We start from the raw sequence: 15,765 nt of genomic DNA on the forward strand, positions 1-15,765 counted from the left end.
CCCCCTCGATGGCTGCAGCTCGGAGTAATCCTCCAGAAAAGTCGCCACTCATCATCATAACCCTGAGGAGCATTAGAGAGGCAGCCATATCAGTTGTCACCCAGCTTTCCTGGCTACGGACAGGCAAACTGATTCTACCTGTAATACTAATGGCAGCCCCTTTAATGGGCCAGGGCCGGCTGCCACCCAGCTTTCCAGAAGCCCTGGGTTTAGTCCTGTAAGGGCGGCCATGATGGTTGCTGTATTAGTCATTCAGGACCCGGGGCCGGCTGGGTGACAGTGTTCTGCCCCTGCACCTGTGTAACTTTATAACTCGGCCGGCGGGCGGGCGGGGGGGGGGGGGTCACCCAGCTTTCCCGCAGACAGTCTAATCTGTGATAGGTCGCCATCTTACCGTACTGCTCATGTGCCAGGTGGTGTTGGAGGAGACGTTGGTAGCGGGGACGGGGCGCGCATCCTGAGTCCCGGTGTTTATGTGAATTTTTGCCCGAAAATCCTGGAAAAAAAATATCTACCATTATTAAAAAGGAACTCCCATCATCTCCAGCAGATGGGGGTACCTGTGGCTCACGCATGGATCATCCGTTACCTCCATATCTTTCTCTAGGTCACAGTCCTGTAGTCCATGGAAGGCGCTGGTATAAACCTCCAGGGCCCGGGCGTGAAAAATCATCTCAATCGTCAGGAAATCGGAGAAGATTTTCTGCAGAAAACAGAAACAAAAAATTTTATATATTTTCTTTCTAAAATCAGAAATTCACCCTTTTTAATGCCAGTGACGACCACTAATGGCTCCCAGCCACCCACAGATCACTTCGATTGTACACTCCCCACTGCTCTACATCCCCTGCCGTTTGAGTGTCAGTCCTAACTGTTGTTCTAGGATTCTATTCATTAAACACAAACTACATTTCAAAGCTCCTCTGGGCTTCCGTAGAGGCGGGCAGCATCTCAGATCCACCTTTTGTCAGTCGTCACCTGAATGTCCTTGATTTTCTGCTGCTGGAAGTTATCAATGACCTCCTCGAGCTGCTGGGTGGTGCGTGCGGCATCGACGGAGGCTTTCTGTACACTGGACTCAGCCTATGAAGAGAAGAGGAGTGAGAAACAGGGCCCCCACAGCAAGGGTAACAGCCATATACAGGAGATGCCCAGGTTATACCAGCTGTACATATATCATTATATACAGGAGATGCCCAGGTTATACCAGCTGTACATATAGAATTATATACAGGAGATGCCCAGGTTATACCAGCTGTACATATAGAATTATATACAGGAGATGCCCAGGTTATACCAGCTGTACATATAGAATTATATACAGGAGATGCCCAGGTTATACCAGCTGTACATATATCATTATATACAGGAGATGCCCGGGTTATACCAGCTGTACATATAGAATTATATACAGGAGATGCCCGGGTTATACCAGCTGTACATATAGAATTATATACAGGAGAGGCCCGGGTTATACCAGCTGTACATATAGAATTATATACAGGAGATGCCCAGGTTATACCAGCTGTACATATATCATTATATACAGGAGATGCCCGGGTTATACCAGCTGTACATATAGAATTATATACAGGAGATGCCCGGGTTATACCAGCTGTACATATAGAATTATATACAGGAGATGCCCAGGTTATACCAGCTGTACATATAGAATTATATACAGGAGAGGCCCGGGTTATACCAGCTGTACATGTATAATTATATACAGGAGATGCCCAGGTTATACCAGCTGTACATATATAATTATATACAGGAGATGCCCAGGTTATACCGGCATGGTCCATTGGGGTTTCAGCCCCGTCCTTCCTACAGGACTGCTGCTATCACATGGACTGTTGGGTAACTGATTGCGGTTATATAGGGGTTAATCATGTGACTACAATGCAATGTCCCCATAGTTGTATAAATCTCTGGAGCTCAGCTCTCGATTAGCCGATTATAGTTTGATCCCGGAGCAGCGCTGTTAATGAAGCCTTGGACGTGTGACACAATTACACAGATCTTGTTTGTTACAGGGGAATAAACTCTGATTTGTCAGGATTTTAGGGTTTACAGCATAGTCATTGTTCTATAGCATCTCCAGTAGGGGGCGCTGTCCCACTGAAATGTGAGGGGACGGGCTATATGAACCTAAGTAACTGATTTGTCTTTACTCCAATGCATTAAAAAGAAAAAGTCCTTTTGAAACGACACTTTATTAACACATCTCCTCCCGTTTTGTGTATCCAGCCCCTTTGGAACCCTATGTGCACGACCACCGTGTGTGCAGTCTGGTCCTGATGTCATGTGTTATTCCCCCGCTTTCAGCTAAACTCCTCTAGAGCCCGTATAGGTTAATGTACACCCAGTGTCGGACTGGGGTACCTAGGGACCACCAGTAAAATGTATTTTGGGGGGCCCACCGTACGGATACATTCAAATATAATAAATAATCTAACAAGTTTTTTATATGAATATAAGCTGGTTGAGGTGCTGTAGATTGAATATATGTATGTAGTGTACTAAATATAATGTGTTATGTGCCACTTGTGCAGGGGGTGGGAGACTAGGGGCCCACCTTGCTCAGGGGCCCACCGGGGGATTCCCCTGTACCCCTGTGGGCCAGTCCGAGCCTGTGTACACCCGACATATTATACATCACTAAGGATAATGTTGAATGTAATTTTTTTTCCAGAAATCCTGGCTTGCACAGCAATGTCAGTGTGCAAGAGGAGAGACACAATCTACAGCTATGAAAGAAAGAGAAAGCAGCTTCACAGGGAACATCCACTGAGCTCTGAACCTGCAGCTCCACAGAGGACATCCACTGAGCTCTGAACCTGCAGCTCCACAGGGAACATCCACTGAGCTCAGAACCTGCAGCTCCACAGAGGACATCCACTGAGCTCTGAACCTGCAGCTCCACAGAGGACATCCACTGAGCTCAGAACCTGCAGCTCCACAGAGGACATCCACTGACCTTTGAACCTGCAGCTCCACAGAGGACATCCACTGACCTTTGAACCTGCAGCTCCACAGAGGACATCCACTGACCTTTGAACCTGCAGCTCCACAGAGGACATCCACTGACCTTTGAACCTGCAGCTCCACAGGGAACATCCACTGACCTTTGAACCTGCAGCTCCACAGAGGACATCCACTGACCTTTGAACCTGCAGCTCCACAGAGGACATCCACTGACCTTTGAACCTGCAGCTCCACAGAGGACATCCACTGACCTTTGAACCTGCAGCTTTACAGAGGACATCCACTGAGCTCTGAACCTGCAGCTTCACAGGGAACATCCACTGAGCTCTGAACCTGCAGCTTCACAGAGGACATCCACTAAGCTCTGAACCTGCAGCTTCACAGAGGACATCCACTAAGCTCTGAACCTGCAGCTTCACAGAGGACATCCACTTAGCTCTGAACCTGCAGCTTCACAGAGGACATCCACTAAGCTCTGAACCTGCAGCTCCACAGAGGACATCCACTGAGCTCTGAACCTGCAGCTCCACAGAGGACATCCACTGAGCTCTGAACCTGCAGCTCCACAGAGGGCATCCACTGAGCTCTGAACCTGCAGCTCCACAGAGGACATCCACTGAGCTCTGAACCTGCAGCTTCACATAGGACATCCACTGAGCTCTGAACCTGCAGCTCCTCAGAGGACATCCACTGAGCTCTGAACCTGCAGCTCCACAGAGGACATCCACTGAGCTCTGAACCTGCAGCTCCTCAGAGGACATCCACTGAGCTCTGAACCTGCAGCTCCTCAGAGGACATCCACTGAGCTCTGAACCTGCAGCTCCTCAGAGGACATCCACTGAGCTCTGAACCTGCAGCTCCTCAGAGGACATCCACTGAGCTCTGAACCTGCAGCTCCTCAGAGGACATCCACTGAGCTCTGAACCTGCAGCTCCACAGAGGACATCCACTGAGCTCTGAACCTGCAGCTCCACAGAGGACATCCACTGAGCTCTGAACCTGCAGCTTCACAGAGGACATCCACTAAGCTCTGAACCTGCAGCTTCACAGAGGACATCCACTGAGCTCTGAACCTGCAGCTTCACAGAGGACATCCACTAAGCTCTGAACCTGCAGCTCCACAGAGGACATCCACTGAGCTCTGAACCTGCAGCTCCACAGAGGACATCCACTGAGCTCTGAACCTGCAGCTCCACAGAGGGCATCCACTGAGCTCTGAACCTGCAGCTCCACAGAGGACATCCACTGAGCTCTGAACCTGCAGCTTCACATAGGACATCCACTGAGCTCTGAACCTGCAGCTCCTCAGAGGACATCCACTGAGCTCTGAACCTGCAGCTCCACAGAGGACATCCACTGAGCTCTGAACCTGCAGCTTCACATAGGACATCCACTGAGCTCTGAACCTGCAGCTCCACAGAGGACATCCACTGAGCTCTGAACCTGCAGCTTCACATAGGACATCCACTGAGCTCTGAACCTGCAGCTCCTCAGAGGACATCCACTGAGCTCTGAACCTGCAGCTCCTCAGAGGACATCCACTGAGCTCTGAACCTGCAGCTCCTCAGAGGACATCCACTGAGCTCTGAACCTGCAGCTCCACAGAGGACATCCACTGAGCTCTGAACCTGCAGCTCCACAGAGGACATCCACTGAGCTCTGAACCTGCAGCTCCACAGAGGGCATCCACTGAGCTCTGAACCTGCAGCTCCACAGAGGACATCCACTAAGCTCTGAACCTGCAGCTCCACAGAGGGCATCCACTGAGCTCTGAACCTGCAGCTCCACAGAGGACATCCACTGAGCTCTGAACCTGCAGCTTCACATAGGACATCCACTGAGCTCTGAACCTGCAGCTCCTCAGAGGACATCCACTGAGCTCTGAACCTGCAGCTCCTCAGAGGACATCCACTGAGCTCTGAACCTGCAGCTCCTCAGAGGACATCCACTGAGCTCTGAACCTGCAGCTCCTCAGAGGACATCCACTGAGCTCTGAACCTGCAGCTCCACAGAGGACATCCACTGAGCTCTGAACCTGCAGCTCCACAGAGGACATCCACTGAGCTCTGAACCTGCAGCTCCACAGAGGACATCCACTGAGCTCTGAACCTGCAGCTCCTCAGAGGACATCCACTGAGCTCTGAACCTGCAGCTCCTCAGAGGACATCCACTGAGCTCTGAACCTGCAGCTCCACAGAGGACATCCACTGAGCTCTGAACCTGCAGCTCCACAGGAAACATGTGAGAAAGATAATAATGAAACTAAAAGCAGCAATACTGATATCTTGGCCATAGCTGGGTGAGAGAAGTGGGGGAAGAGACAGACACACAGGTTGGGGCATTGAGAAAGTGAGAGTTTTACAGGGAATGTCCACTGAGCTCTGAACCTGCAGTGTCACAAGTGGTATGTCCGAGCATGCACATCTTCAAAATAAAACAAGCAATACCAATATCTCACTCATATCTGTGGGAGAAAAGGGGGTGCAGCGCACAAGCTAAAGCAAGGATCAGCAATCTCCGTCACTCCAGCTGTTCTGAAACTACATCTCCCAGAATCCTCCTTTAACTTCTACGGGAGATATAATAACAGCAAAGTAAGTGCATTCTGGGAGTTGTAGTTTATTAGCAGCTGTAGTTCTAAAATTTGCTGACCCCTGAACTGAAGCATTTGCAGAAGAAAGGGAACAAATTTTATTAGGAACATTCAGTGAACTCTGAACCTGCAGCTCCACAGCCAAGGACCATGCCCTGAGCTCTGAACCTGCAGCTTGATAAGCAGGAAACACGTGATGAGCTCTGAACCTGCAGCTCCACAAGCAGGGAACATGCCCTGAGCTCTGAACCTGCAGCTCCACAAGCAGGGAACGTGCCCTGAGCTCTGAACCTGCAGCTCCACAAGCAGGGAACGTGCCCTGAGCTCTGAACCTGCAGCTTCACAAGCAGGGAACATGCAATGAGCGTTAAACCTGCAGCTCCACAAGCAGGGAACTTGCCCTGAGCTCTGAACCTGCAGCTCCACAAGCAGGGAACATGCCCTGAGCTCTGAACCTGCAGCTCCACAAGCAGGGAACATGCTCTGAACCTGCAGCTCCACAAGCAGGGAACATGCTCTGAACCTGCAGGTCCACAAGCAGGGAACATGCCCTGAGCTCTGAACCTGCAGCTCCACAAGCAGGGAACGTGCCCTGAGCTCTGAACCTGCAGCTCTACAAGCAGGGAACGTGCCCTGAGCTCTGAACCTGCAGCTCCACAAGCAGGGAACGTGCCCTGAGCTCTGAACCTGCAGCTCTACAAGCAGGGAACGTGCCCTGAGCTCTGAACCTGCAGCTCCACAAGCAGGGAACGTGCCCTGAGCTCTGAACCTGCAGCTCCACAAGCAGGGAACGTGCCCTGAGCTCTGAACCTGCAGCTCCACAAGGAGGGAATGTGCAATGAGCTCTAAACCTGCCACTCCACAGGCAGGGAACACACCTTGAGTTCTTAACCGGCAGCTCCATAAGCAGGAAACACGTGATGAGCTCTTAACATGCAGTTCCACAAGCAGGGAACGTGCCCTAAGCTCTGAACCTGCAGCTCCACAAGCAGGGAACCTGCCCTGAGCTCTGAACTTGCAGCTCCACAAGCAGGGAATGTGCAATGAGCTCTAAACCTGCAGCTCCACAGGCAGGGAACACACCCTGAGCTCTGAACCTGCAGCTCCATAAGCAGGAAACACGTGATGAGCTCTGAACCTGCAGCTCCGCATGTAGAGAACATGTCCTGAGGTCTGATTCTCCAGCTCCACAAACAGTGTCAGAAAAAAAAAAAAGTCCTGTAAAAAACTGTAAAAGAACAACTCCAAACATCCACCGGCGGCTGCAGACCACATTATCATACACATCATTTTCACAGTTGCCTTTGTCTCAATTATAGGGCATGTAAGGGGTGAGGTGTCTACACTAGTGACCTCCAACCTGGTAACAGACTACAACTCTCAGCATGCTCTATGGTAAACTCAGGTTGGAGACCCCAAATCTACAGTACAGACAGAATCTAGCGTCTGGAATAAGTCACCTATTACAGGTGCAGCAACTCATCCCAGCAGACAGGATTGCCCGCCGTCCAGGCCGCGATCATTTTTCAGGCTGGCGGTTCTTGACTAGATTATTTTGGTGGCGATTATCACCATTTTACAGCCCTGGCGACCCTGCCAGTAGGACTGAATGTCTGCAGCGCCCTCAGGTGTCCTTAGACCCTGTAATGCTGGGCGCCCGGTCAGTATCGAGGATAACCACCATCATCCCCATCAGGGGACTGGTCAGGCAGTCTCCGACACCGGCAATCTAGGTGACTGATACCAGACTCTGTACACGTGGAGCCATTTACCTTGCTTTCGACATCATGTGAAGACTGAAAAGCAACAAGAACAGAAATGATGGAAGCTCAAAAGTGAAACAAGTCACCTGTAAATGATGGGTAATAAGCAGGTATGGCCTGCAGGGGGCGCTGCTCGGAGCCACCAATCAGACCCTAGAACAGTGACCGCCAGGATCCGATTAGCTGCCATGGACACTGCCCACACTATTTCACTATTTTTTGTTTCGTTTTTATAACTGAGGTCCACAGTACCTCGCGCCTTGCTGAGGTCCACAGTACCTCGCGCCTTGCTGAGGTCCACAGTACCTCGCGCCTTGCTGAGGTCCACAGTACCTCGCGCCTTGCTGAGGTCCACAGTACCTCGCGCCTTGCTGAGGTCCACAGTACCTCGCGCCTTGCTGAGGTCCACAGTACCTCGCGCCTTGCTGAGCTCCACAGTACCTCGCGCCTTGCTGAGGTCCACAGTACCTCGCGCCTTGCTGAGCTCCACAGTACCTCGCGCCTTGCTGAGGTCCACAGTACCTCGCGCCTTGCTGAGGTCCACAGTACCTCGCGCCTTGCTGAGGTCCACAGTACCTCGCGCCTTGCTGAGGTCCACAGTACCTCGCGCCTTGCTGAGCTCCACAGTACCTCGCGCCTTGCTGAGGTCCACAGTACCTCGCGCCTTGCTGAGGTCACCAGCATGAGGCCAATATCATGTTTATTTCTATTTATTTCTATTCTGAAGTCTCTAGGCCAGTGGTGGCGAACCTATGACACGGGTGCAAGAGGTGGCACTCAGAGCCCTCTCTGTGGGCACCCGCTCCCTGGTATGGTGTACCAATAAGCCTTAGACTATTCCTGCCTTTCATCAGCGCAGGCGCACTATGAGCAGCGCAGGCAGCGCACTGAATGTAGGCTATTACAGCTACACGATAAAGTACATGGGAGATACACTATACTGGCATTCAGGTTACAGTGCGTGTTGGCACTTTGCGATAAGTGTGTTTTGGGTTGCAGTTTGGGCACTCGGTCTGTAAAAGGTTCGCCATCACTGCTCTAGGCTAATAAAGGAAGCATCGATCCGACCGATGAAGGATTTCGGGATCTCCTGATCATTCTATCGTCACATAAACGGTAAATGCATTTATGTTCTGGTCCCTTTAAACGCCGTTTCTATTATCCTAAGAGTTTCAAAGTGGCCGATAATAGCTGGGAAATTAAATCGGACTCATCAGACGAGGATCCCTGTACTGCGGGCGAAGCGTCGGCATACTGGGCGATAATGGAAATGTAACAAGCTGCAGATTAGGAGCGAACGATAATTTACTATTATCACTCGTTTGGTCTAATGTTCCAGCTACAGCGAGGTCAACGATGCTACAGAGTCAGGGACCAAGATATCACCCGAAATACACAGAGCTCTATGTGCGCGAAAGGGAACAAACCTATGTTATACCAGCTGTACATCTACATCATTCTATACAGGCGATGCCCAGGTTATACCAGCTGTACATCTACATCATTCTATACAGGCGATGCCCAGGTTATACCAGCTGTACATATATAATTATATACAGGAGATGCCCAGGTTATACCAGCTGTACATCTACATCATTCTATACAGGCGATGCCCAGGTTATACCAGCTGTACATCTACATCATTCTATACAGGCGATGCCCAGGTTATACCAGCTGTACATATATAATTATATACAGGAGATGCCCAGGTTATACCAGCTGTACATCTACATCATTCTATACAGGCGATGCCCAGGTTATACCAGCTGTACATATATAATTATATACAGGAGATACCCGGGTTATACCAGCTGTACATATATAATTATATACAGGAGATACCCGGGTTATACCAGCTGTAAATATATCATTATATACAGGAGATGCCCAGGTTATACCAGCTGTACATATATCATTATATACAGGAGATACCCGGGTTATACCAGCTGTAAATATATAATTATATACAGGAGAGTGCAGGTAAGACCATGGCCGGGGGGGGGGGGGGGGGGGGGTCTGTTGAAGGTCTGTTGCAGGGTTGGTCACCAGAGCTGACAATCTTCCAGCGCCGGTGCAGACTGTGCTGTCTCACGGTCACTGACCTGCTGCTCTGTGATAACTGAATGACGTCAGGCACTTACCTGTGACTGGAATGATAGAGTTAAGGAACAAATCACACAATATGACCGGAGGTATAACAGAGACTTTCCCCTCACCTGGGAATGAGGGCTGCAGGGACATTGCGATGGATCTCAGCACCCTCAGGCCAACCACCAGAGTGGGGCCCAAACTCTTTTAGGGCCACACAGAAGCTGTAACGGGTGGCTTCCATGCACATGGCTGCAGCCACTCAGTCTGGACGGTATACATTGTATCACATGAACTTCCATATCTCAAGATAATCTAACAAGTGCAAAGGATACAATCATGTGACGGTCGGACGGTGCGCGGTGCCGCAACTTCTCCAACTTCTGCAGCTCTTTTATCTCTTTGTTTCTCACAGTGTTAAATTTCTTTATTTCTGCCTGAGCATAAGGAAAGGAGGAATACGAGGAAGAGCAGGAAAAGGAATACGAGGAAGAGCAGGAAAAGGAATACGAGGAAGAGCAGGAAAAGGAATACGAGGAAGAGCAGGAAAAGGAATACGAGGAAGAGCAGGAAAAGGAATACGAGGAAGAGCAGGAAAAGGAATACGAGGAAGAGCAGGAAAAGGAATACGAGGAAGAGCAGGAAAAGGAATACGAGGAAGAGCAGGAAAAGGAATACGAGGAAGAGCAGGAAAAGGAATACGAGGAAGAGCAGGAAAAGGAATACGAGGAAGAGCAGGAAAAAAAAGAGAAGAAGAAGAGCAGGAAAAAAAGAGAGAGGAAGAGCAGGAAATTGAATAAAAGGAAGAGCAAGAAAAAGAGGAAGAGGAGGAAGAAAAGGGAAAAAAGGAGGAGGAGGAAAAAGAAAAAGGGGAAGGGAAATTAAAGGAAGAAGAAAAAGGAAGAACAGAAGGAGGAAAAAGAAGAAAGGAGGAAAGCAAGTAGAGAAAACGGAAGATGTAAAGGAAAATAAGAAAGAAGAAGAAAACAAAGGAGGAAAAATAAATAAAGGAGGAGGAGGAGGAGGAAGCAGAGGAGGATTAAAGGAGGAATAGGAAGAAGTGGAAGAATAGATAATGAAGAGGAGGAGGAAGTTATTTTTTTTACAAAGATAAATGGAAGCAGTGAATACACTTTCCTCAGCATTGAAATTACAGCACCGAGAAGGAAAAGTGATGGAATTATGGAAATCACAGGATCGGTAGATATATTAATGATATGCAAATGATTTTTTTTTGAAAATATTCAAAACATTTTTATGTATTTAGTACTTCGTATGAGCGCCATGTGCAGAAATCCATGCACTTCCATGTCTTGGGATGTTATCAAGATGGTTGTCTGAGGAATGTTCTGCACGCTGAATACACTTGGGCTCGCAAATCATCAAGATCTGCTGCTGGCAGCTTCCTTTGCAATTGCTGACTAAAGACGTCCGAGATGTGCTCGATAGCAGATACTGCAGGCCATGGTGGCACGTTCTGGCCCGCAGACTGCTCACAGTAGCACGAGCAACATGTGGCCTGGCGTTGTCCTGTTGAAAAACAACTTATGGGACACTTCAGAAAAATGGTCGGACCACTGGTTCCACGACCAAATCACCAAAACACTTAACTGTACCTAAAGTGAAGACTGAAAGATCCGGCTAACGTACATTAGGGCGCCCCATAGCATAATCCCCGGGGTAGGACCGATGTGACGTTCCCTCGTGAAGGCCTCTTCATGGCATTGCCAATGTGGTCTTCAGACCAATTTCCAACCATCATTGTGCCAGAGATAAAAGGGACTCATCTCTGAGGAGGACAGGCCTCCATTCCAGCCTCCATTGCAGTCATGCACCATGATAGCCTTTGAGAGCGGTGGAGTGAGGTCAGTGGACACCTGTAGTCAGAGGTCTGGCGTGTCGCTCAGTGCCGTGCAGGCGTCTTCTGATGACTTGTGTGGACGCTGTTTGCCGTCCTCGGTTTGGGATGTGACATTTCACTTGCAGTACAGAATAGATAACTTCTACAAGACGATCTCCTCTTTGCTTTTCTTGCTGTCATTATAGTTCGTCGTCCTCCCAACCACCAGGACACGCAACGTAACAGTGCGATCTGCCGGAGGGATAAACCAAGGACCTCCGATCTCAGACTCCTCTCCGGTTGTGACAAGTAGAAATAACTGGTACATGGGGGAACTGAAGGCACCATCATCCCCCATGAGCCGAGCTCTGAGGTTAAAGGGTTTATTCAGTATCTACAACAGCCCCCCATGTGCTGGGCCCCTCCATGGGAATATCCTTACCCCGTTCCCTGCACGGCTCCTGGTCCCCGCACCGCACCTGCTGCTTCTCCCTGTACACGGATGAAAATATCCGGTGTCCGGGGGGAGCAACCAATGGCAGGCAGGGATGGGGACGAGCCCCCCTAGCACCGCGGGTGACGCTAGGGAGGCTCGTCTCCGTCTACCATTGGCTGCTCCCCCCGACACCGGATGTTTTCATCCGTGTACAGGGAGAAGCAGCAGCGGTGGTGCGGGGAGCAGGGTAAGTATATTCCCATGGGGGGCTGTTGTAGATACTAGATAACCCCTTTAATAACTTTGCTTTCCATCTGGCTTTTATGCCCCTCCCACGAGCCACAGATTTCCAGCACCTAGCTCCAATCTGATCATCTGCAGATCTGAGCGACGCCTGCTCCTTTGATTGACGTAACATTACGGCTTGTCCTTCCTGGGGTGTATTCTCAATGATGAGGAGGGTGTATATATATATATATATCTTCAGAATACGGACGCATATAATATAATCTTACCCGCCTTTCCTTTATTAAGGGTCCGTACATCTTCATAGGGGCCACTACTTTGGTTTCCAGTCTCTCCACCTGCAGATGTAAAACGTACAATACTCAGATGACACGCTTTGAACCACGGTTGGGTGGGCGCGGATCTACGCACAACGGAGGCCAAGACACCCCTAATAGATTGTGAAGGAACTGGAAATTAGCCTCAGGCCCTGCTGCACCTGTGGCCCTTAAGTGATATACGTGACTGTGCCCCATAGACTTGTTTATCCTGTCCCTGCTTTAAAACGCCCCATAGTACTTCACCCCAAATCTATAACCCCCCCCATTGCTCTTCTGGGCGTCTATAGAAGTTTATTGCTTCCATATAACATTATTTCTGGAACCCAACGCATTTCACTGCGTTTACTGGATAATAATCAGTTATTGGGCCCCAGATGCCCCTAGAAGACAGGGGACCCGACGCGTTTCACTCTGTCCACCGGCTCATGAGAAGTGCTGGATGGGGACATGACCGGGCAAGAGAGGACTCCCCAGTGATCGGCAGCCAGCAATTAACGAGTCAATAATTAGCTCGCCAGCGGCCTTGTTTGCAGGCAGAGGGGCTAATTAAGAAGGATGCGCGGCGGCCCTCACCTTCTCGCGCTTTCCTCCTTCCCGCAGAGAGATCATTTAGCTGCCAGCGTGCTGGATTCATTAGCGCGCTCCTGCGGCTCGGATCACCCGGTAAAGGTCATCCTTCCACGGGCAGAGGATGAAAATCATTACATGCAGATTACGGCTTTGAGGATTAAGGAGTATGAATATGGAGATGAGACGCGCCGGCAGAGGATCGCAGCGCTCTGGTAATTGACTTGCACTGACATTACTGCTGCTGCGACCTCTTTCTGATACGGGATTTTGAAGCTTTGCTCGCTCATTTCACCCCCGATTTCCACATAAATGTGACAAACGACACGCAACAGCCACCGCATAGCGATCCGATGAGTTATAGTAAATGATATCAGCAAAACTATAGGGTCCATATAACCGGGACTGATACAATGCGTTAGAGACCGCGCCAATCATCGCTGCCTGCTGCTGACCAAACTCAACTTCTAGGGATCCGAAAAGTTATGTCACAACTCCCCTGTTCCGAATAGTTCCGCCATCGTCAGCCTTACACAGAGATCGCCATGCGCGGTATGAACAGTCCGCATTAAACCCAACCGGCACTTAAGCCGCAGGAATCTGGGCTTCATACATGAGATTCAGCAGTGGAGACGGCAACTGATTACCACAGCGGCAAATTAACCCCGGGCGCAGGCAGAATAACGTATAAACAGGACTATGGAAAGGGGGTGCAGAGATAATAATCAGGGACATAGCTATGGGGCTGCAGAGATAATAACCAGGGGCAGGGTCGTCTTTAATAAGGGGCAGCTTCCCCGGGCCCAGTTGCTCCTGGGGGGCCCAAGGCAGCTGCCTCTTGAGCCCTGTCGGCCACTGCCCGGGGTGTCAGACTGTCCGCTACACAGGGGGTGCTGCCATGCCTGCCTGCCGGCGAGAGCTGTGATTCTCTTAGGAGAAAGGACCTTAGATGACATCATCATGTGACCAGTAACCTAGCAATATTACTGGTCACATGGCTATGAGGTCATCAAAGGTCCTTTATTTATACCAGGACTGTTGCTGCAGGAGAAGTTTGCCTCAACTGTGGAGCTTTTTGTGTGAAGATTACATCAGGAAAAGGTGACAGGGGCTGTTATGCTAATATACTGTAAGCTACTGTATACTGTGGGGGGCTGTATACTCTGGGGTGCTATACTGCGGGGTGCTGTATAGTGTGGGGTGCTGTATACTGTGGAGTGCTATACTGCTGTACTGTATACTGTGGGGGGCTGTATACTCTGGGGTGCTATACTGCGGGGTGCTGTATAGTGTGGGGTGCTGTATACTGTGGAGTGCTATACTGCTGTACTGTATACTGTGGGGGGCTGTACTGCTCTACTGCATACTGTGGGGTGCTATATACTATAGGGTGCTATACTGTATACTGTGGGGGGCTGTATACTCTGGGGTGCTGTATAGTGTGGGGTGCTGTATACTGTGGAGTGCTATACTGCTGTACTGTATACTGTGGGGGGCTGTATACTGTGGAGTGCTATACTGCTGTACTGTATACTGTGGGGGGCTGTATACTCTGGGGTGCTATACTGCGGGGTGCTGTATAGTGTGGGGTGCTGTATACTGTGGAGTGCTATACTGCTGTACTGTATACTGTGGGGGGCTGTATACTCTGGGGTGCTATACTGCGGGGTGCTGTATAGTGTGGGGTGCTGTATACTGTGGAGTGCTATACTGCTGTACTGTATACTGTGGGGGGCTGTATACTCTGGGGTGCTATACTGCGGGGTGCTGTATAGTGTGGGGTCCTGTATACTGTGGAGTGCTATACTGTTGTACTGTATACTGTGGGGGGCTGTACTGCTCTACTGCATACTGTGGGGTGCTATATACTATAGGGTGCTATACTGCATACTGTGGGGTGCTATATACTATAGGGTGCTATACTGCGGAGTGCTATACTGCTGTACTGTATACTGTGGGGGGCTGTACTGCTCTACTGAATACTATAGGGTGCTATACTACATACTGTGGGGTGCTATATACTGTAAGGTGCTATACTGCGGGTTTCTGTATACTATAGGGCAGGGGTGGCCAACCTGCGGCTCTAGCTGTGGAGCCGGGAAGCAGTCAGGCGGCTCACTCTCCACCCCAGGCTCAGATCTTCCCCTGATCGGGCTCTGTTACTTCTCTGCAGCTCCAGCTCACTCTCCACTACGTCCTGATGCGCACAGTGTGAGAACATAGTACCTGGGGACACGCACTATGACCTGACATTGTGCTCATCAGCATGGATGGTAAGTTCGCAGTGATGGCCAGCGAACACATGCGGGCTGCCATCCTTAGTAAGGTAGACTCACCCGTCCGGCGATGCACAGGTAAGCCCTTACCTGTGTCGGGAGCCGGTCTGAAATCAAATGCGGTCACCGGGAGCAGGCAGATCCGAGAACAGCCCGATGAAGGCCCCGGCGACTGTTCTCGGAACTGCCTGCTCCCGGTGACCGCATTTGATTTCAGACCGGCTCCCGACAAGCACAGGTATGGGCTTACCTGTGCATCGCCAGACGGGTGAGTCTACCTTACTAAAGATGGCAGCCCGCATGTGTTCGCTGGCCATCACTTCTCATCAGGTCACAGTGGAGACACGTCAGACCTGCAGAGTAGCAGGAGCCCAGTGCCTGATCAGGAGAGGGAAGGGGGGGGGGGGGTCCTGATCTGGGCAATGGGGGTCTCATCTGAGCATGAGGGGGGGGTCCTGATCTGGGCAATGGGGGTCTGATCTGAGCATGAGGGGGGGGTCCTGATCTGGGCAATGGGGGTCTGATCTGAGCATGAGGGGGGGGGTCCTGATCTGGGCAATGGGGGTCTCATCTGAGCATGAGGGGGGGGGTCCTGATCTGGGCAATGGGGGTCTGATCTGAGCACTATATAGGGCAGTGTGGGGAAAT

General features: G+C 50.4%; 1 protein-coding gene across 1 annotated transcript in view; it reads right to left on the minus strand.

Moving 5' to 3' along the window:
* CIBAR2 (CBY1 interacting BAR domain containing 2) overlaps window positions 1–15,765 on the minus strand; it is a 30,948-nt gene that overhangs the window by 3,434 nt on the left and 11,749 nt on the right. The window contains exons 3-8 of the mRNA XM_044275101.1: window positions 12,224–12,292; window positions 9,768–9,869; window positions 9,486–9,491; window positions 979–1,083; window positions 590–703; window positions 395–496 (exon numbers count right to left, since the gene is read on the minus strand). Of these exons, the coding sequence (XP_044131036.1) occupies window positions 395–496; window positions 590–703; window positions 979–1,083; window positions 9,486–9,491; window positions 9,768–9,869; window positions 12,224–12,292 (498 nt within the window). The remainder of the gene's footprint in view (window positions 1–394; window positions 497–589; window positions 704–978; window positions 1,084–9,485; window positions 9,492–9,767; window positions 9,870–12,223; window positions 12,293–15,765) is intronic.

The sequence above is a fragment of the Bufo gargarizans genome, unplaced genomic scaffold (assembly GCF_014858855.1).
Source record: "Bufo gargarizans isolate SCDJY-AF-19 unplaced genomic scaffold, ASM1485885v1 original_scaffold_880_pilon, whole genome shotgun sequence".
Taxonomy (NCBI): domain Eukaryota; kingdom Metazoa; phylum Chordata; class Amphibia; order Anura; family Bufonidae; genus Bufo; species Bufo gargarizans.